Raw genomic sequence first — 22500 nt, 5'->3', positions numbered from 1 at the left:
TCATTGAAGGCAAATCTTAGTGCACTGTTTTGGATTTTTTGGAGATTTAGAAAGGAATTTTTGGCCAAGCTATTGAGAGGGTAGGATGGGTAAATGAGTACTGGGGTAACGTATGCATTGATTAGATGTAATTCAATTTTCATTGGTAAACCTGAAAATCCCCTTAGTGTGTTCAATACTACTTGTCCTTTTATTCTATTTATTTTTGTTTGACATGAAAATCTTTGTTTCTTAATGTGGAGACCTAATATGTTACCTTCATTATTTTGTGTAGGGTATCACTTGTCCATTTATAAATATTGCTTGCGGTGAAATGGTTGCAAGTGGGATTATTTTAAATTTCGTTGTGTTTTTTTTTTATTTTCCTTGTTTTTTTTTCATATTCATTTATTTTCTTAGTTTCCCGTGTGACGTGCCTTGCCATTATGTGTTTTGATTTGCTATATCTGGGTAATATCGACGGCATACATTATGTTTAGGTGAAAATTGAGGGATGTCTGTTGTGTATATAGAATAGAGAGTAGGAGAGAAGGAGCTGCCCTGAGGTACTCCGCTCTTTATGGGGAAGGGAGGACCTGTATATGCTTTGTTTATGGTTATCATCCCTGTACGCTCACTGAGGAAGGAACTTATAGTTTTCGTTATTAGGTCTGGGATTTTGAGGTTGATTAATTTAAATCAAGTCCGTTGTGCCACACTTTGTCATATGTTTTTGCCACATCGTGTAGCACAAGGTAGCATTGTTTTTTTATTTGACATGGCATTTGCTATTTTTTCTTGAATGATGGCAAGTGCTGTTTCTGTCCCTCTCTTGGTTCTGAAACCATGTTGTGTGCTGGGAAGGGTGTCGTTTATTTCTAGATGGTGCCTGAGTCTTTTATTGAGGATTTTTTCGTATGTTTTACCTGGGACTTCCAGAAGTAAGATATGTCTGTAATCTAGGGGATTTGTACCATTTTTTGTTGGGTTTTGGTATCAATGTAAGGTTTGCAGCTTTGAATTTTTCAGGAAAGTAACCCATTGAAAGGGCGTGATTCAGTATATATTTATATTTCTTAATAGCTTCCTCCGGGAGTTGTGTCATTATTTGTTTCGTAATATTGCTGGGACCAGGGGTGTTATTTTTTTGTTCTTTTTAATGTAGTATTTATTTTATTTAATGTAATTGGTCTTACTAGATAGTTATTTCTTTCGAATCTTGTTATGTCTGACCTGTAAAAATGTATATTTTGCTCTGGATGTTCGTGAAGGTATGTGTTAACTCTACATTCATTTATTAGGTCAAATAGTTGGTTTTCTTGTGGACTAATTTTGAAAACTGCCTTCCAGATGTTTCGAAATATAGGCTCTTTCTTTTCTTCCTTGTAATTTTTTCTGGTTATTTTCTATAATGTATGGTGAGGTATATCCTTCACCTCCTCTCAGCTTTATAAATTTTTTTTCCAAAAATAATTTTCGCTTTTTGTGTTTGTTATATGGCAGCACTATAGCGCGTGCTATATTTATATAGTTGTCTAGCGGCTGCGCGCAGGTGTTTTTTCCCATCGATTCATACTTGGGAGAACTTGCATGTTTAAGTTTTGTATGTTGAAGGTTGGCTTTAAGTTTTTAATGTAAAGGGCTGCTATCATGGGGAGGCGTCTATTGTCTTTGCAGCTCGTGATTACTTCTGTGTTTTCTTCTATGTATTTGTCTTGTTAGTGCGGTCTTGTGTGTTTGTTTTAAGTGGTTCTTGGGAGCCCTTGATGTGAGGTATATATATATATATATATATATATATATATATATATATATATATATATATATATATATATATATATATATATATATATATATATATATATATATATATATATATATATATATATATATATATATATATATATATATATATATATATATATATATATATATATATATATATATATATATATATATATATATATATATATATATATATATATATATATATATATATATATATATATATATATATATATATATATATATATATATATATATATATATATATATATATATATATATATATATATATATATATATATATATATATATATATATATATATATATATATATATATATATATATATATATATATATATATATATATATATATATATATATATATATATATATATATATATATATATATATATATATATATATATATATATATATATATATATATATATATATATATATATATATATATATATATATATATATATATATATATATATATATATATATATATATATATATATATATATATATATATATATATATATATATATATATATATATATATATATATATATATATATATATATATATATATATATATATACACATATATATATATATATATATATATATATATATATATATATATATATATACATATATATATATATATATATATATATATATATATATATATATATATATATATATATATATATATATATATATATATATATATATATATATATATATATATATATATATATATATATATATATATATATATATATATATATATATATATATATATATATATATATATATATATATATATATATATATATATATATATATATATATATATATATATATATATATATATATATATATATATATATATATATATATATATATATATATATATATATATATATATATATATATATATATATATATATATATATATATATATATATATATATATATATATATATATATATATATATATATATATATATATATATATATATATATATATATATATATATATATATATATATATATATATATATATATATATATATATATATATATATATATATATATATATATATATATATATATATATATATATATATATATATATATATATATATATATATATATATATATATATATATATATATATATATATATATATATATATATATATATATATATATATATATATATATATATATATATATATATATATATATATATATATATATATATATATATATATATATATATATATATATATATATATATATATATATATATATATATATATATATATATATATATATATATATATATATATATATATATATATATATATATATATATATATATATATATATATATATATATATATATATATATATATATATATATATATATATATATATATATATATATATATATATATATATATATATATATATATATATATATATATATATATATATATATATATATATATATATATATATATATATATATATATATATATATATTTTTTTTTTTTTTTTTTTTTTACGTAGGAAGAGGGTCAGCCAAGGACAAAAAAAGAAAGGATTAAAGAAAAAGGCCCACTTGAGTGCTGTCTCTCCAAAAGTGACAAAGTGTCAGCCAAAATTAAGGAGCAAATGCCTCGATACCTCACTCTTAAAAGAAGACAAGTCGTAGGAAATCGGAAATACAGATGCAGGGAGGGAGTTCCAGAGTTTTACCAGTGAAAGGGATGAATGATTGAGAGTACTGGTTAACTCTAGCATTAGACAGTTGGACAGAATAGGGATGAGAGGAGGAAGAAAGCCTTGTGCAGCGTGGCCGCCGGAGGAGGGGAGGCATGCAATTAGCAAGATCAGTAGAACAGTTAGCATAAAAATAGCGATAAAAGATAGAAAGAGAAGCAACATTTCGGCGGTGAGAAAGAGGCTGAACACAACTAGTTAGTCAGAGAAGGGGAGTTAATGAGACGAAAAACTTTTGATTCCACCCTATCTAGTAAAACTGTGTGACTGGAACCCCCCCAAACATGCGAAGAGTACTCCATACACGGGCGGATAAGGCCCTTATACAGAGTAAGCATTTAAAGGGGTGAGAAAAACTGGCGGAGACGCCTCAGAACACTTAACTTCATAGAAGCTGTTTTAGCAAGAGATGAGATATGAAGTTTCCAGTTAAGATTATGAACAAAGGACAGATCGAGGATATTCATTGTGGAAGAGGGAGACAGTTGAGTGTCATTGAAAAAGAGAGGATAGTTGTCTGGAAGGTTGTCGAGTTGATAGATGGAGGAATTGAGTTTTTGATGCACTGAAAACTACTAGATTTTCACTGCCCCAATCGAAAATCTTAGAAAGATAAGATGTCAGACGTTCTTTGGCGTCCCTGCGTGATCTGTTGATTTCCTGAAGGGTTGGTCGTCTCTGAAAGGACGTGCAAAGATGTAAGGTGGTATCGTCAGCGTAGGAGTGGATAGGGCAAGAAGTTTGGTTAAGAAAGTCATTAATGAATAATAGAAAGAGAGTGGGTGACAGGACAGAACCCTGAGGAACTACACTATTAATATATTTAGGAGAGGAACAGTAGCGGTCTACCACAGCAGCAATAGAACGGTCGGAAAGGAAACTTGAGACAAAGTTGCAGAGAGAAGGATAGAAGCCATAGGAGGGCAGTTCTGAAATCAAAGCTTTATGCCAGACTCTATCAAAAGCTTTTGATATGTCTGACGCTACAGCAAAGGTTTCACCAAAATTTCTCAAAGAGGATGATCAAGACTCAGTAAGAAAAGCCAGATCACCAGTAAAGCAACCTTGACGGAAGCCATACTGGCGATCAGACGGAAGATTGTGAAGTCACAGATGTTTCAGAATCTTCCTATTCAGGATAGATTTAAAAACTTTAGACAAGCAATATAGGACGGTAGTATGAGGGGTTAGAACAGTCACCCTTTTTAGGAACAGGCTGAATGTAGGCGAACTTCCAGCAGGAAGGAAATATAGAAGTAGAGCTTGGCCATTGCGTGATTTGAGTTGGATAATGGGAATATTGTGAAGAAATCTGGAACATTAGAAGAAATTCAAGTGATGAGAGAAATGTTGTTATCAATGAAGTTATTGTGTGTGTAATGAATTTGAGTTCAAGATATAATGTGGTAGAGTTTGAGGCATTTGAAGGTGGACCTTGAGTGAAGAGAGTGATTAAAATTTCGTGGTTTTCTTTGTTGTCGTAAGGGTCGTAAAGTGTAAATGTTTGTAAATAATATAATTAAGTAAAGTTTATAAAAACTCAGAGGCGTTCCTTGAACCCACAAAGCATTCTTTAAGATTAGGGACGCAACAAGATCGTGCAACTTGCAGACACGACAACTGGTGGCAGGTGGGATATCTTTGCAATTGATAATGTTGCAAAGATAAATATTGCATAACTTGATAAATTAGATGTTTTCTGGATTCATTCACAGAGATTAAAATCGTGAAAATTATTGTGTGGCATATGTTATATGAGTGTACTGAATTGTTGCAATGGATGTGTAATTTCGTATTTTGAGTCATCTGCAAAATTTTGATGGTATACTGAAATGGTCGTGAGAAATCTTTGTCACAGCAGAATATTGTTCAAGGTCATTTAAGTTACTCGTTCTGCGTCTGTGTTGCTCGCAAGTTGTTGTCATAAGGATAGTATTGCCATAAAATTCATAATCACATTACTTGATTGCGTAACCATCTTGCTCTGAATAAAAACCGTCATGAAATGTGTTTAATGATTATATTGCTATTGTGATAAGAGAATTGTAGTTTCTTTTCTTGTTTCACCAGCGGCATACAAGCAAGGGAAGTAGAAACACACAGGAAACATACATATGAAACACAGGTGTAGTAGCAACTCTTAGATGTTTCATCATAACTGGTAAAAGATAAGAATGTTGTCAGCTTGTAGACGGTAGGATAAATTAGATTGAATCAGAGTAAAGAACACAGGTGCCAGAAAGTTAGGTAGTAGAAAATTGTAAGGAGAGGTTTTCATGAAGCAGAAATATTGGTAAACATGAATATCATATTTATAGAGAGAAAAGGAAAATATATATGAAGTAGTTGTGATATAAAACGAGCAAATGGAAGGAATGTTGAAATTTTGGGAGGATGAAACAAGCGTGAGTCACCCTGAGTAAAGATCATACAACAACAGCTGAGGTAACTATTTTAATGGAGAAAGAATTGTATATTATTTGAAACTTTTAACGTGTTGGTATGTACAGAGGCGATATCGGCAATGTTGGTGAGTAAATTGAAGGAAGAAATATGGGAATTATATGGGTTAATAAATGTTGTGTGGAACCTGGGAGAGACGCGGAAGCGTAGGAGTGATGTTAGGCCTTGATAAGCCATAGATAAACTCAGTTGATAAGATGACCAGAGGTAGAAGGAAATCCTGGAGGTGAGAACAGAAGAAAATTTCATTCATGCACCAAGAAAATGATCAGCCATGTATTATGAAACATAGGGATATAAAGGGAAAGTTAAGATATGGATGTCACTGTAAAGTACAGGAAGGCGAGAGTCAGGTAACACTGTTGGAACAGTGCCAGACCATGTGCCTGAAGGAATATTGGCTGGACCCTGACTCACGAGATTATCTCTGTGACTGATATGAGTTGATGGAAAGGTAGCTAAGTGACCACTACAGTCTCTATTGTGTTAATAAGTAATACAGAAAATTGCAGAGTAATTGAGTATGTAAATGAAGAACTTAACCATATGAATAACAAAATGAGTATAGAAAGGTAGACAAATGTTAATGAAATTATTATTATATTTCACGAAAGATAATAAACATGTTGATTATATTGAAATGTTGATAATTTTATTGTAAAGAAAGTTTGTATGTGATAGAGAATGCTAAAGGTAACGTAAGCAGAGGAATAGGTTTTAACAAGTTGAGGTGAAAGAGTTCTTTAAAATCACCGTAAGCACGGACATTTAACAGCGAGAAGTGTCTATATTTAAATTAGTTGAGAGCGAGGCATTAGAAGAACGTACTGCTTAACAGGCCCACATCCCGCGTATATTTACAATAAACTTGGCCATAATAATTATTGGAGAAGAATTATCGGGTTTGGAAGAGTATCTTGATAAGAACGATGGCGGTCAAAACTCTAGATAACGTTGAAGATCCTTGTAGTGGTCACAGGCTAAATCTAACATACCCGAATTAGATAAAATTTATATTAATGGCTGAAGCTGACATCGAAATGAAGTATATTCAAAGGCGAGAAATGTGTTATAATGAGGTTATCTTACGTAGATAAACATGAATAATGAATATGGTGTGTAAAGTATTATTTGAAAATCAGAGAAAGATAGATTGGTGCATGAAAAGGGTAGTGAAAATATAAATTGATGAATGCTGCATGAAAAGTAATTATTGGAGAATAGGGATGATGGAGAAAGAAACAGTGAGATGGCTATAGTGAAAATTGTGAGTATAGTGGGAAGAGAGATAAATGCAGGAAAAATGGTGAAACAAGTAATTGAGAAGTCGGAAGCATGAAAATATGGTGATGTGAGAGTATATAGTGAGATGATTATCTTGAATATATATGGTGTAGCATGAAAAATAGTGAGATGGAAATATTGAGGATATTTGTGGAAGTAAATCTATTGAGTATACTGAAGCATGCATATATGATGTGGTGAATTTATTATGAGAATGGTGTGGTGACATGACATTGAATATAGTGAGTATATATTGCAGCATGGTATAGTGGAATATTGGAAGTATTTGAATATATTGAGTATATTGAGGCATGCATAATAGTGAGTATATATGAGGATAATGAGTACAGTGAGTATATATTGCAGCATGATATAGTGAAATATTGAGAATATTTGAATATATTGAATATATTGAGGCATGCATAATAGTGAGTATATATGAGGATAATGAGTACAGTGAGTATATATTGCAGCATGATATAGAGAAATATTGAGAATAATTGGATCTATTGAGTATATTGAAGCATGCATATATGGTGAAATTATTATATTGAGAATGATATGGTGGCATGAACATTGTTGGTATATATTTGCAGCATGGTTATATAGTGAAAAGGAATATTGAGAATATTGGTGAAGTAAATATATTGAGTATATAAAATGAGGCATGGATATATGGTGAAATTAATATGTTGAGAGTAATATGGTGACATGAATATAGTGAGTGTATATTGAAGCATGAGGATGTAGTGAAGTGAATATATGCAGAAAATGTGGTAAGGTGAATATTTTGAGTAATTAGAGTGAAGCATGAAGATAATGAGTATAGTGAGGATATATTTAAAGCTGAGGATAATGAATATAGTGAATATATATTTGAAGCATGAGGAAAATGAGTATAGTGAATATATATTGGAGATATAGTGAGACATATATGTTGTGAATATAAAATGTTGAGAATATAGACTGAGGCCTGCAGTACTAGTGAGATGAGTATCTTGATAACTGTGTGTATTTCATGCATGAAAAATGAGGATAAAGTGAGAATATTGGTAATTGTGAGGATATCAAAGTTGAAGCATGACGGGAGATGAATCTTGAATATAGTGAAATATTGATGTGAAATAGAGATTGATGCATGCAGAAATGAAGGGAGATGAATCTTGAATATTGTGAAATATTGATATGAAATATATATTTGGGCATGCTGCAATGGTGATGATTATGAGTACTGTATGTTGAAATATTGAATGCTGCATGAAGAGATATCGAAATGAGAGTATTAATATTTTGAGTATAGTGAATGAATATATTGGTGGGGTGAAGAAATTGTGAAATGAGTATATTGGAAATAGTGAATATATTGAGCGAGTATATTGGTAATTATGGGTATATTGAATACAGATCCATGCATGAAGATATGGTGAAACTCAGATGTTGATAGTGGTATTGAAATAGTGAAGAAAGAGAAATAAGTATCTTGGTAGTGGTGAGTATGTTGAAATATATATTGATATGGTGGAAGTATGTTGAAATTAAGTATGAAAAGGATATCCGTAAAAATTAGTGTGGAAATTTTATGGTGGAAATGAAATGCATACTAGGAGAAAATGAGATAAAAAGCAGTTGCAGTTGAGTGAAATCATATCATGAAAGGAAGGGAAATTATTGTGCGGTAGAAGAAAAATGGGTAACGTATAATTGAGACGTATAGAAGCAACTTGAGATGGTTAAAAGAAAAATAATGAGGATAAAGAAGGTAAAATATTGGAAAGGTGAGAAAGAAAATCAAAATGCAGTAACCATGAAATAAGAAATGTAAAAGTGTAAAACATACAGGTGTGACTTCTGAATTGATTAGTTTATGTCGAGCATGCTCAAATTGAATTTGATAAGGTAAGATGTTGCGAGATAAATGTAAATGTGCATTATTCAACTCCCGGAAACTGACGCGTCAGATAATGGTGAATGATCCTTGTATACGCGTGTGCCTAGCTAACTTGCACACTTCCTGCTGACCTAGGGGCATGGCAGTGTACAAGTTACTCTGTCTAGGTGTTAATATTGTTTAAGAAGGAGAGAGGAAAATACGAAGGATAAATTTGTAATTCCTGTCGATTCAGAACGATGGGGACGCCTCAGATGTTCTTTTCGACAAGTACCCAGGTGTGGAAGAGTTTTGAGCGTATACAACACAAGGATTATAATTATGAAGAAGTGGGCCCACAAACACAAATAAAAAATAAAACAATTCAAATGATAAATATAGTAAATAAAAAAATAGGAAGATAAAAAATATTCAGTCAAAGAAAGAGAAAACATATTGTAGCACAAGTAAATAATAATAATAATAATAATAATAATAATAATAATAATAATAATAATAATAATAATAATAATAATAATAATAATAATAAATGATAATAAATAAAAAAGCCACAAGGAAAACGGAAATGTTGATAAAAGGAATAAGAAAATATCAAGTCACAAAGATACAAGAGAAAATTATTGCAAGTATAAATAAAAGGAAATTTATTATATGTCACTGGAACTTGATTAAATAGATAAATGTTGAGTTATCGTGCGATATGTGTTTGCTAAATTATATCGTTATTAAGCTGGAAAAAATGTTGAGGAATGTTATGTGAAAAATGTTTATGTAGAGTTGATGAGAACACAAGATGTAAAATTTTGAAGTGTCAAGGGGTGAAGGTCAAATTGGTCAGGTGAGAATATGGTGATTCGTAAGGAAGGATGGCAGGGATATCAGAAACGTATCAGTAAAGTGCGAAGAGAGAAGACTGAAGAGGTTAGAGTGTGTATAATAGTTTAGCTATGGTCGTTTAGGAAATTAATATATTTATTAGAGTGTATCATTGAAGATTTTGTTTTATGATATTGTATAAGAGATGAATTACGGTAGCAAATTTAATAAGCATGTGAAATCAATGAAAGTGTATGATAGATATTGTAGTGCCTGGTAGTTAAGGAGGGACACACATCAATCAGTCAGCGACGTATAAGGGAGATAAGGTATATTAGCCCAAGGGACAGGAAACACTGCTTCCAGATTAAATACAGATATTTAGAGGCACAGATAAATGAGATACAGAAAGTTTATGAGGTGAAACAAGAAAGAGTAATTGCTTATTAACATTAGAAAAGATAATTCATTGAAATGTCTGATGATGAGTAAGATGAGAAAAGAAACATATTTCAAGTCATTATATTGTGAGCAAGATGCGATAATGAGTCATGAGCAAAATTTGAGCTGTACTCGACGGTGGAAGGTTAGAGTGTTCCTTATCAGATTGTTGGCTTACCTTACGGCGATTAGTTCCTTGATGACTGACTATGACACCTAAATTCATGTGGATATTGAATGGAAAATTTGTGCCTTTGTAAGATTATATGAGCTCGTGTTAAAAGCTAAAAACATCACGGTATAGATATTTTCGTCCAGTAGTAGTACTGTTAAAAGAGTGTAATTATCAGAAAAAAAAAAAGTGATTTGTCGAAGAAAAGGAACATTGCACGCAACACAAACTCAGAATTAATTGGTGTTTAACTGTTATAGTGTGGTATTTGATAAAGCAAGATAGAGAAAACAAAACAAAATGGGTTCATGTTATCTTGAAATTAGAGATTGCTGTGCTTAACTTATTAACAATCATTGTCGTGTATTTAAAGATCAGAATTTGCTCCTTAAGATGATTCAGAAAGAACATGAGATGAAGTTGTGTCAAAATATAATAAGAAGTCATTTTTACACGAGAAAGATTGATGTTGGTCAATAAATCCATTGCAGTAGTTCAGGGTTATGTTATGATGTGATGAAAACAATGATGACAGTGTACATGTTTCTAAAAGTGTATTGTTGTTCCTTTTATATCTTATTTGAGAGCAGATTGATATGTTTATTTTCCCAAGAGAGTAAAGATAGATGAGTTGACTCAAGGCTGATAAGTAGGAGTGACTGCATTACTAACTTGGCTACTACTTACTACTTTAGAGAAATTCCAGCCGACACCTTTTATGATGTGGGCAGGATGAACTCTCTTCATTCTTTCTTTATAGTTATAAGTGTTCTGACTGCATATACTAATATTGAGAATAATTTGAAAAGAAACTGCTGGCTTATAATGCGAATATATGGAAAAATATGATTCATGGTTGATTTCTCTTACTGGTCAAATTGAATGTTATATTTTGTTTCTCCACAAAGGCTGTCTCTAAACTATGAACTTATGAATATTGCTAATACACGCCTTCTCAGCAGTTAAGGATGGGTACCTTGTCTCTACACAATGAAAGATAATCTACAGATGCTGATAAAAGCATCAGCCTCCTGGGACCTGGATGATACGGCTGGCTGAGAGGGTCAACCTGGTGTCACGAGCGTGGGCGAGGGCCATATCTAGGACTCCCTGGTTCCAGCAGCTGGGAGCAGGCCTTCCCAACCCACACTCACACCACATCCCCGGATGAGATAACGACCCGCAGCCAAGTTAACAGTCGTGCGAGGACGCACGATCTTGAGGAGGGGCACTGTTGTGACATGAAAATCGAGAAGAAATGAAATACATAAGAAAGAAGATAGCAAGAATGAAGAGATGAAGATGGAAATAAGAAAGAGAATAATAAATGAAGAAACATGAGACACGAATGCAGGTACCAAGATCATAAGACGCTATCACTAATTTGATAGATAAGAGGTCCCGTGACCACCGAGGAGAACAACAAGAGGCGGTGAGTCATGACAAGACAAACACAGCCAGAGACGAGCAGTAGATTACAAGAAGAAGCTTCTGGAACCTTCTCCCCATATCTGGTAGTAATCAGAGGTCGCCAGGAGCTATGGACGAGGCGGTTACCGACAAACGATGGGGAAGGCCTTGTTCCTGATATTAGTTGATACTACTGAAGATATTGGAAATAAACATTGTAAAACTGGAAGTTGTTGTGGAGACGATAAGTCAAGTAACGCGTGTATATTAGAGGTGTAAGAGAGAGAGAGAGAGAGAGAGAGAGAGAGAGAGAGAGAGAGAGAGAGAGAGAGAGAGAGAGAGAGAGAGAGCATAAACGCCGAGAAGGCGAGAGATGACAGCGAGAGAGGCTGTCAGACCAGAGGGTCAAAATGGGCGCACCGGTGCGCCTATCTCAAGACCAGTAAGTGTAGCCAGGCAGTTGTAATGCAGTCAGAGAAAATGTTGGTGTCATATTTTGATAAAGGAAAAATGGTTATGTGTAGGTTGTGTAGGGTGTTGTTTTTATTGGAAGGTAAATTGTAGGGTGTGTTAGGATGTATCTTATCTTTGAATTTAAATTGTGTGATTTGAGTTGGATAATGGGAATATTGTGAAGAAATCTGGAACATTAGAAGAAATTCAAGTGATGAGAGAAATGTTGTTATCAATGAAGTTATTGTGTGTGTAATGAATTTGAGTTCAAGATATAATGTGGTAGAATCTGAGGCATTTGAAGGTGGACCTTGAGTGAAGAGTGATTAAAATTTCGTGGTTTCCGTGGTTTTCTTTTTTGTCGTAAGGGTCGTAAAGTGTAAATGTTTGTAATTAATATGATTAAGTAAAGTTAAAAAAAAAAAAAAAACTCAGAGGCGTTCCTTTAAACCCACAAAGCAGTCTTTAAGATTAGGGACGCAACAAGATCGTGCAACTTGCAGACACGACGTTATGACATTTTCTACTTATGAAGGAGTGTTTGGCAAGTTAAAGAGCAGACTTGGCATGATTCCGGGCAGAAATATAAAGTGCATGAGATTCAGGAGATGGAAGACTCAAGTACCTTTTGTGGGCAACCTCTCTATCATGTATAGCAGGAGAACAGACTGAGTTACAACGTTTAGAAGGTTTAGGTTGAGAAAAAGAATGAAGAATGTACGCCTCCATGCCAGACACTATCACCTCTGTTATGCGTTCAGCACTAAGAGATGGGTCTCTGACACGGAAGCACTAATCATTCCAGGAAAAATCAGCATGATACCTCCTCAGGTCTCCCCAACTGGCAGAGGCAAAACGCCAGAGGCACCTTCGCTTTGGAGGATCCTGTGGAGGGATTGGAGAAATAGGACAAGATACAGAAATGAGATTGTGATCGGAGGAGCCCAACGGAGATGAAAGGGTGACATCATAAACAGAATGATTAGAAGTGAGAAAAAAATCAAGAATGTTGGGCGTGTCTCCAAGACGGTCAGGAATACGAGTACCCTGTTGCACCAGTTGCTCTACGTCATGAAGGATAGCAAGGTTGAAGGCTAGTTCACCAGGATGGTCAGTGAAGGGAGATGAAAGCCAAAGCTGGTGGTGAACATTGAAATCTCCAAGAATGGAAATCTCAGCGAAAGGGTAGAGACAGAATGTGCTCCACTTTGGAAGTTAAGTAGTCGAAGAATTTGCTATAGTCAGAAGAGTTAGGGAGAGATAAACAGCACAAATGAATATATATATATATATATATATATATATATATATATATATATATATATATATATATATATATATATATATATATATATAACACTAAGAAAACAAGACTTCTCCTCCTGAAAAAATAATACTGCCAAGGAAAAAGAGAGCCTGCAAAAGTCACATCTCATAATGTAGGTTAATTTGCAACGAGGAAATTGTGAGATCCTTCAACCAGCCTACATTGGGATGACGACTGACACTGCATCGTACAGCGGGAGCACCAAGAAACCACCTACAAGAGGAACATGGGATCATCGTGGACAGAAAAACCCTCGAAGATAACACTGAAATTCTAACAAGTGTTGACGACAGACGACTTGCTATCCTAGAGGCTCTATACATCAAAGAAATGAACCCAGCGTTAAACCAACAAACGGATGACCTTCAAGCCTTACCCAGTGCATGGAGGACTAGTTCAGGGCGCGGCTCAGTCCACCAAAGAAGTCCCCCCTCCACCCACCACCCGCCAGCCAATCAGGAACGAGGACGCGCAGAGCAACAACACCTGAGCGGGTATAGACACCTAACCCGGCCAGTTTTAAGCATTCCCTCTGACAACACCAGAAGAGAAACTTGCTACTGAAGAAGGAGGGTTAAGCAACCTGAAATCACGATGTAGCAGACAATGACTTGCTTCGGCGAAGTCATACAAAGACTCAATAAAGAGAATATGACCATCATAAGAGAGAAATAAAATATATTCAAGAAAATAATAAATGGCCATCTGGCAATCACTTTTAACGAAGTATGCATATATATATATATATATATATATATATATATATATATATATATATATATATATATATATATATATATATATATATATATATATATATATATATATATATACATATACATGAAGCTGCCTTATGATTGACTGCCTGTCCTCGTGACGACACGATAGTGACGTATCAGCTCTGGCAGCCAATGAGCACTCTTAAGTGGGCTACTAACCTCCATACCCAATCTTTGAGGATGTCACTTGACGAGGCCTGCTATGCGAGCGGAATGTTGGTATGGTGGTTGGTTGTAGCAATATACTGTAGACAACAACTTGCTTCTTGGATCCGGCTCTCGAGGCGTAAACCATAGGATCAATGGCAGGAGGAGGTAGTAGGCACCTACCGAAACGATAAATCACTACCAGCGAGTTCTAATTGTACTAGTTCAGGGGAGTGCTATGAACCTTCCTTTAAAGCTAGTTGTGATCTCGCTGAACGTTTCCCTCTCTGTCTCACAACTCAAGAGGACAGTCACAGCTTGCCCTCTATAGACATCTCTCCTTCTTCACACAAAACTACATGCACTTATCACACATACACCCTTCACTTGAAAATCAATATTTAAATGAAAAATGGGTACTCCTAATCATGCCTCGGAGTCCCCTTCTGGGAAGGGGACCAAAAATGTCCCCAGGTCGGACGCCTCTCTCAGTGACGACCACAAATGCCTTGACAACTCCCTCAACTTTTTCTACATTAACTTCTGCAACATTCGCGGCATTAGATCTAATTTTCAATCTGTGGAACACCACCTCTCCTCTACTAAACCTCAGCTTCTTTTCCTCACCGAAACACAGCTGTCTGAGGCAACTGACATTAGCCCCATCTCTGTTCCCTCCTACTTTCTCTATTCTCATTTTCGTTCCAAACCTGGATGTTGCGTCTATGTACGCAACGATTTAACTTGCTCTCGTGCCCACGCTCTTGAATCCTGAGTTTTCCACCATCTGGCTTCGACGCAACAGTTACTCTCTAAATTCATCTGTGCTGTCTATCTCTCCCCTAACTCCTCTGACTATAGTAAATTCTTCGACTATTTAACTTCGAAAGTGGTGCACATTCTGTTCCTTTACCCTTTTGAAGAGATTTCCAATCTTGGAGATTCCAATGTTCACCACTAGCTTTGGCTTTCATCTCCCTTCACTGACCATCCTGGTGAACTAGCATTCAACTTTGCTATCCTCCATGACCTAGAGCAACTGGTGCAACACCCTACTCGTATTCCTGACCATCTTGGGGACACGCCCAACATTCTTGATCTCTTCCTTATCTCTAATCCTTCTGCTTATGCTGTCACCCTTTCATCTCCGTTAGGCTCCTCCGATCACAATCTCATTTCTGTATCTTATCCTATTTCTTCTCAAGATCCTCCAAAGCGAATTTGACTTTGGCGTTTTGCCTCTGCCAGCTGTGGGGGACCTGAGGAAGTATTTTGCTTGGAATGATTACTGCTTCCGTGTCAGAGACCCATCTCTTAGTGCTGAACGCATAACAGAGGTGATAGTGTCTGGAATGGAGGCGTACATTCCTTATTCCTTTTCTCAACCTAAACATTCTAAACCTTGGTTTAACTCGGCCTGTTCTTGTGCTATACATGAGATGTTGCCTACAAAAGGTACTTGAGTCTTCCATCTCCTGAATCTCACGCACTTACTACTACTACAACTACTACTACTATTACTACTAATACTACTATTACTACTACTACTACTACTACTACTACTACTACTACTACTACTACTACTAAAAACTGTTTCAGCTGGTTCTGGTACTGCTGCTGCTGCTGATACTGTTCCTGCTGTTTAGATGAATTATACACAAATGTGTATATCCACACAGTGAAGAGAGGGCGGTAGGAAAAATAGCATGTGTTTCCTACCACCCACTCTACACTACTACTAATGTTAGAACTACCACTACTTATACATTTACTGCAACTGCTACTACTACTACTACTACTACTACTACTACTACTACTACTACTAATAATAATAATAATAATAATAATAATAATAATAATAATAATAATAATAATAATAATATTACTACCACTACTAATAATAATATTACTACTATAATGATATTATTACTACTACTACTACTATTACTATTACTACTACTACTACTACTACTACTACTACTACTAATAATAATAATAATAATAATAATAATAATAATAATAATAATAATAATACCACCACTACTAATAATATTACCACCATACGACATATTACTTACCACTACTACCACCACCACCACCACCACCATCACCACCACCACCCACCACCACCACCACCACCACCACCACCACCACTACTACCACCAAATAACAATAATAATAACAATAACAATACCACCACCACCACCACCACCACCACCACCACCACCACCACCACCACCACCACCACCACCACCACCACCACCACCACCACCACCACCACCACCACCACCACCACCACCACCACCACCACCACCACCACCACCACCACCACCACCACCACCACCACCACCACCACCACCACCACCACCACCACCACCACCACCACCACCACACCACCACCACCACCACCATCACCACCACCACCACCACCACCACCACCACCACCACCACCACCACCACCACCACCACTGCTGCATCCCACAACCATACCATACTAACCATGCACACCACACCACTGCCACTGCCACCACCACTGCCACCACCACCACCACCACCACCACCACTGCTGCACCACCACTGCTGAACACCACGAACACCACCACGAATACCACGAATACCACTGCTGCTGCTACTTTATTACTACTACTACTACTACTACTACTACTACTACTACTACTACTACTACTACTACTACTACTACTACTACTACTACTACTACTACTACTACTATTACTACTACTACTGCTATTAATAATCTTATAAGTACTACTTGCACGAAGAGGAAACCGGTGTCAAGTCCGTCAAAAAGCCGATAAGGAAGGTTGTCCCAAGGAAAATGAAGAAGTGAATCTGGCGAAGGAGTGGTCCCAGATTGGCTCGCATCCCCTTCTGCTGAGCTTCCAGTTTTGGTACCTGTTAGTATTATCATTATTATTATCATCATTATTATTATCATTATTATTATTATTATTATTATTATTATCATTATTTTTATATTTATTATTATTATTGTTATTATTTGCATTACTGTCATTATTATTATTATCATTATTACTATTATTATTATTATTATTATCATTATTATTATTATTATTATCATTATTATTATTATTATTATCATTATTATTATTATATTTATTATTATTATATTTATTATCATAATTATCATTATTATTATTATTATTATTATTATCATTATTATTATAATAATTATCATGTATCCCTTCACCCTTTCATATTATTATTATTATTATTATTATTATTATTATTATTATTATTATTTTATTTTTTTTATTATTGATATTATTATTATTATTATTATTTTATTATTATTGGGAATTTCTCTGAAGAAGCATCAGCGAAACTAGTCGGGTATAAGCTCATCTCCCTACACCCGTGTTTCTCTTCACCTCCTCCTCCATTATTATTATTATTATTATTATTATTATTATTATTATTATTATTATTATTATTATAATCATCATCATCATCATTATTGATAATATTGTTATTATCATTATCATTGCTATGATTACTATCATTATTGTTATTATTACCATTATAATTATTATTGTTTTTATCATTATCATTATCATTATTATTCTTATTATCAATTATTAGTATTAGTATTAGCAATAGTAGCAGCAGTATCATCATCTTTATCAACATCATCACCATATTTTTTAATGCAAGATGGGAAAGCTGGCCACGCGCAACAGAAACAAAAATCACAAAAATAACTTAGTTTTTTTATTTTCTGCAGGTCCGAGAGTGTTGGCCTCACCGCACCAAAAAAGAAAAAAGAAGAAAAAAAAAAGGGATAATGTCTTGAAATTTCAATTTAAATTAGGTAAAGTCATAGGAAATTGGAAATGCAGAAACAGGTAGGTAAATGCAAAGTTTACCAAAGAAAAGTATAAATGTTTGAGAATATTGCTAAACTCTTGCATCAGAGAGTTGGGCAGAGTAGGGATGAAAGGAAGAAAGAAGCCTTATGCAGTGAGGTCGCAGGAGGACGGACGGCAAGATCAAATGATCAGAAGAGCATTTAACATGAAAATAGCGGTAGAAAACAGCAAGAGATGCGATAGTCTATCCTTCTCTCTGCAACTTTACCTCAAGTTTCCTTTCCGACCGTTTTATTGCAGTCGTGGTAGACGGCCACTCTTCTTTTCCTAAATCTGTTAATACTGATGTTCCTCAAGGTTCTGTCCTGTCACCCACTCTCTTTCTGTTATTTATTAATGATATTCTTAACCAAACTTCTTGTCCTATTCTCTCCTACGCTGATGATACCACCCTACATTTTTCCACGTCCTTTCAGAGACAACTCAACAGATCACGCAGGGACGCCACAGAACTCCTAACTTCTGATCTTTCTAAGATTTCTGATTAGAAACAGAGAAAACTTAATAGTTTTCAATGCCCCAAAAACTCAATTCTTCCATCTTTCTATTCGATACAACTTTCCTCTTTTTCAGTGACACTTAACTGTCTCCCTCCACAGTGAATATCCTCGGTCTGTCCTTTACTCATACTCTTAACTGGAAACTTAACATGTCATGTCTTGCTAAAACAGCTTTCAATAAAGTTAGGCGTCCCGCGGCGTCTCCGCTAGTTTTACTCTCCCCTCCAACTGCTAACTCTGAGCAAGGGCCTTATATGTCCTTGTATGGAGTACCCATCGCATGTTTGGAGGATGGAGGTTCCACTCACACAGTTTTATTAGATAGGTTGGAATCAAAAGCGTTTCGTTTAATCAACTACCCCTCCTCTGAGGGACTGCCTTTAGCCTCTTTCTCTTCCTCTTCTTCCTCTCATCCCTATGTCCAACTCTCTAATACAATAGTTAACCAGTATTCTCAATCATTCATACCTTTCTCTGTAAACTCTAGAACTCTCTGCCTGCTTCTGTATTTTCATCTTACGATTTGACATCTTTGAAGAGGGAGGTTTCAAAACATTTGTCTCAGGCTTTTAACTAATTCTTTATCAATCTTTTAGGGAACTTGTAGTTCAAGTGGCTCTTTCTTTTTATCTTTTGTTGCCCTTGGCTAGTTTTCCTCGTGCATAAAAAAGAGTCAAAGGAGAGAAGTTGAGGAGGAGAAAAGCTCTTGATTCCACAATATCTAATAAAACTGTGTGGGTGGTACGTCCTTATACATGCCCATATATGGGCGGATAAAGCCTTTGTGCAGAGTTAGCAGTTGAGAAAACTGGCGGAGACGCCTCTGAATGCCGAACTTCAGAGAAGCTATCTTAGCAAGAGACGAAATGCAAAGTTTGAAGTTTATATTATAGATGAAGGACAGGCCGGTAATATTCAGTGTAGAAGAAAGTGGCCGTTGAGGGTCATCGAAGTAGAGGGGTTTAGTTGTCTGGAAGGTGTCGAATTGATAGGTGGAGGAAATAAGTTTTTGTGGCATTCAACACTGCTGAGTTTTCTCTGCCCCAATCAGAATACTCAGAATACTCTCCTCAATATTATGCACTTTATATTTCTTTCCGGAATCATGCCATGTCTGTTCTTCAACTTACCAAACCCTCCTTCATATTTAAAAATTGTCAAAATCTGTTAAACTCTATTTCCCTCGTGACTTCTGGCATCTGGTCAAAATCATCTCCAATAAATTTACTTCTTCATCTTTCCCTCCTCTATTTCATCCTGATGGCACCACTGCCATCTCATGTTTCTAAAGCTGAACTCTTCTCTCAAACTTTTGCTAAATTCTCCACCATGGATGATTTTGGGCTTGTCTCTCCCTCTTCTCCTCTTTCGGACTATTTCATGTCGTTAATGAAAATTCTTCGCAAGGATGTTTTCCATGGCCTTTCTGATGGAATTACTCTTATGTTCTCAAAAACTGTTTCCGTGCTTGCACCTTGCCTGGCCAAACTCTTTCAACAATGCTTATCGTGTCACTTCATAATCTTCTATATGATCGCCAGTATGGCTTCCATCAAGGTCGCTCTACTGATGGTCTTCTGAGTTTCCTTACTGAGCCTTGGTCATCCTCTCTTAGAGATTTCCGTGAAGCTTTTGATCGTTTAACCTTTCAGACAACTATTCCCTCTTTTTTAATGACACTCAACAGTCTCCCTCTTCCATATTGAATATCCTGGGTCTGTCCTTCACTCATGATCTTTACTGGAAACTTCGCATGACATGTCTTGCTGAAGCAGCTTTTATGAAGTTAGGCGTTATGCGGCATTTCCGCCTGTTTTTCTCGCACCTCCAACTGCTAACTATGTACAAGGGTTTAATCCGTCTTTGTATGGAGTACTCTTCGCATGTTTTTTTTGTTTTTTTTTTTTGGGGGGGGGATTTCCATTCATTCAGCTTTATTAGATAAGGTGGAATAAAAAAATTATCGTCTCATGAACTACCCTCCTCTGACTGACTCTCTACAGTCTCTTTCTCACAGCCGAAATGTTGCATCTCTTTCTATCGTTTATCTCTGTTTTCATGTTAACTGCACTATTGATCTTGCTACCTGCATGCCTCCCCTCCTCCTGCGGCCTCGCTGCACAAGGCTTTCTTCTTCCTCTCATCCCTATTCTGTCCAACCCCCTAATACAAGAGTTAACCAGTATTCTCAGTCATCCATACCTTTTACTGGTAAACTCTGGAACTGCCTACCTGCTTCTGTATTTCTATCTTCCTACGACTTGGCTTCTAAGAGAGAGGTGTCCTAGACTTTGATTTTTTCAGATCTTTTAGGAAATTGCAGTTCCAGCTGGCCTTTCTTTCTAACATATTGTTGCCCCTGGCACTTTTCCCTCTTGCATGAAAAAAAGATGAATATATAAATAAGTAAATAACTAACTAACTAACTATATATATATATATATATATATATATATATATATATATATATATATATATATATATATATATATATATATATATATATATATATATATAGAGAGAGAGAGAGAGAGAGAGAGAGAGAGAGAGAGAGAGAGAGAGAGAGAGAGAGAGAGAGAGAGAGAGAGAGAGAGAGAGAGAGAGAGAGAGAGAGAGAGAGAGAGAGAGAGAGAGAGAGAGAGAGAGAGAGAGAGAGAGAGAGAGAGAGAGAGAGAGAGAGAGAGAGAGAGAGAGAGAGAGAGAGAGAGAGAGAGAGAGAGAGAGAGAGAGAGAGAGAGAGAGAGAGAGAGAGAGAGAGAGAGAGAACAACATACCGATGAAGCAAGAGCTTTGTGTATTGCAAGGAGTAATATTAATACCATAGAAAGAGTCAAAGAAACACCATGACTACCTTGAGACAGGCTGCAGATAGGAGGAAGTCTAGGGCACCACAAGCGGTCATGAGAAAGAAAGCCGGCCTGTAGTCTTTGACGGTGCTGTCTCCAGAGCTCCAGTCCACCAGGAGGCCACTTAGCACTCCAAGTAAGCCGTAACTCAACACACCCCACACACGTTGTTGTCCGTAGCTCTCTCCCTCACCTGGGGATAAACTTTGTCAGTCATGGTTGAATAAATGGTCAAAATATTATAATGCTAAACATGATGGCATGAGGTAAAAGGTCCCCTTTAGAGAAGAGACAAACCTGAAAATATATCATGCTCTCACTACCTTGGATTTTGAAAACATCATCTCAAAAGTGAAAGCATTGATGGTCCAGAAAGAAACCCCATCAACAGTGTATTCAATACAAAATGTACACGAAAAGAGAAGGCATACGAGGATATAAATTATATATATATATATATATATATATATATATATATATATATATATATATATATATATAT

The 22500-nt window shown here is 34.6% G+C and overlaps 1 protein-coding gene across 1 annotated transcript in view; it reads right to left on the bottom strand.

Annotated features, from left to right (window-relative positions):
• LOC123516040 overlaps window positions 1–22500 on the bottom strand; it is a gene marked incomplete at its 5' end in the record, with an annotated part of 76974 nt that overhangs the window by 12000 nt on the left and 42474 nt on the right. The window contains 2 exon segments of the mRNA XM_045275046.1: window positions 17515–17657; window positions 22004–22191. Of these exon segments, the coding sequence (XP_045130981.1) occupies window positions 17515–17657; window positions 22004–22191 (331 nt within the window).

The sequence above is a fragment of the Portunus trituberculatus genome, chromosome 40, assembly GCF_017591435.1.
Source record: "Portunus trituberculatus isolate SZX2019 chromosome 40, ASM1759143v1, whole genome shotgun sequence".
Taxonomy (NCBI): domain Eukaryota; kingdom Metazoa; phylum Arthropoda; class Malacostraca; order Decapoda; family Portunidae; genus Portunus; species Portunus trituberculatus.
This window is presented reverse-complemented; position numbering and strand designations above follow the sequence as displayed.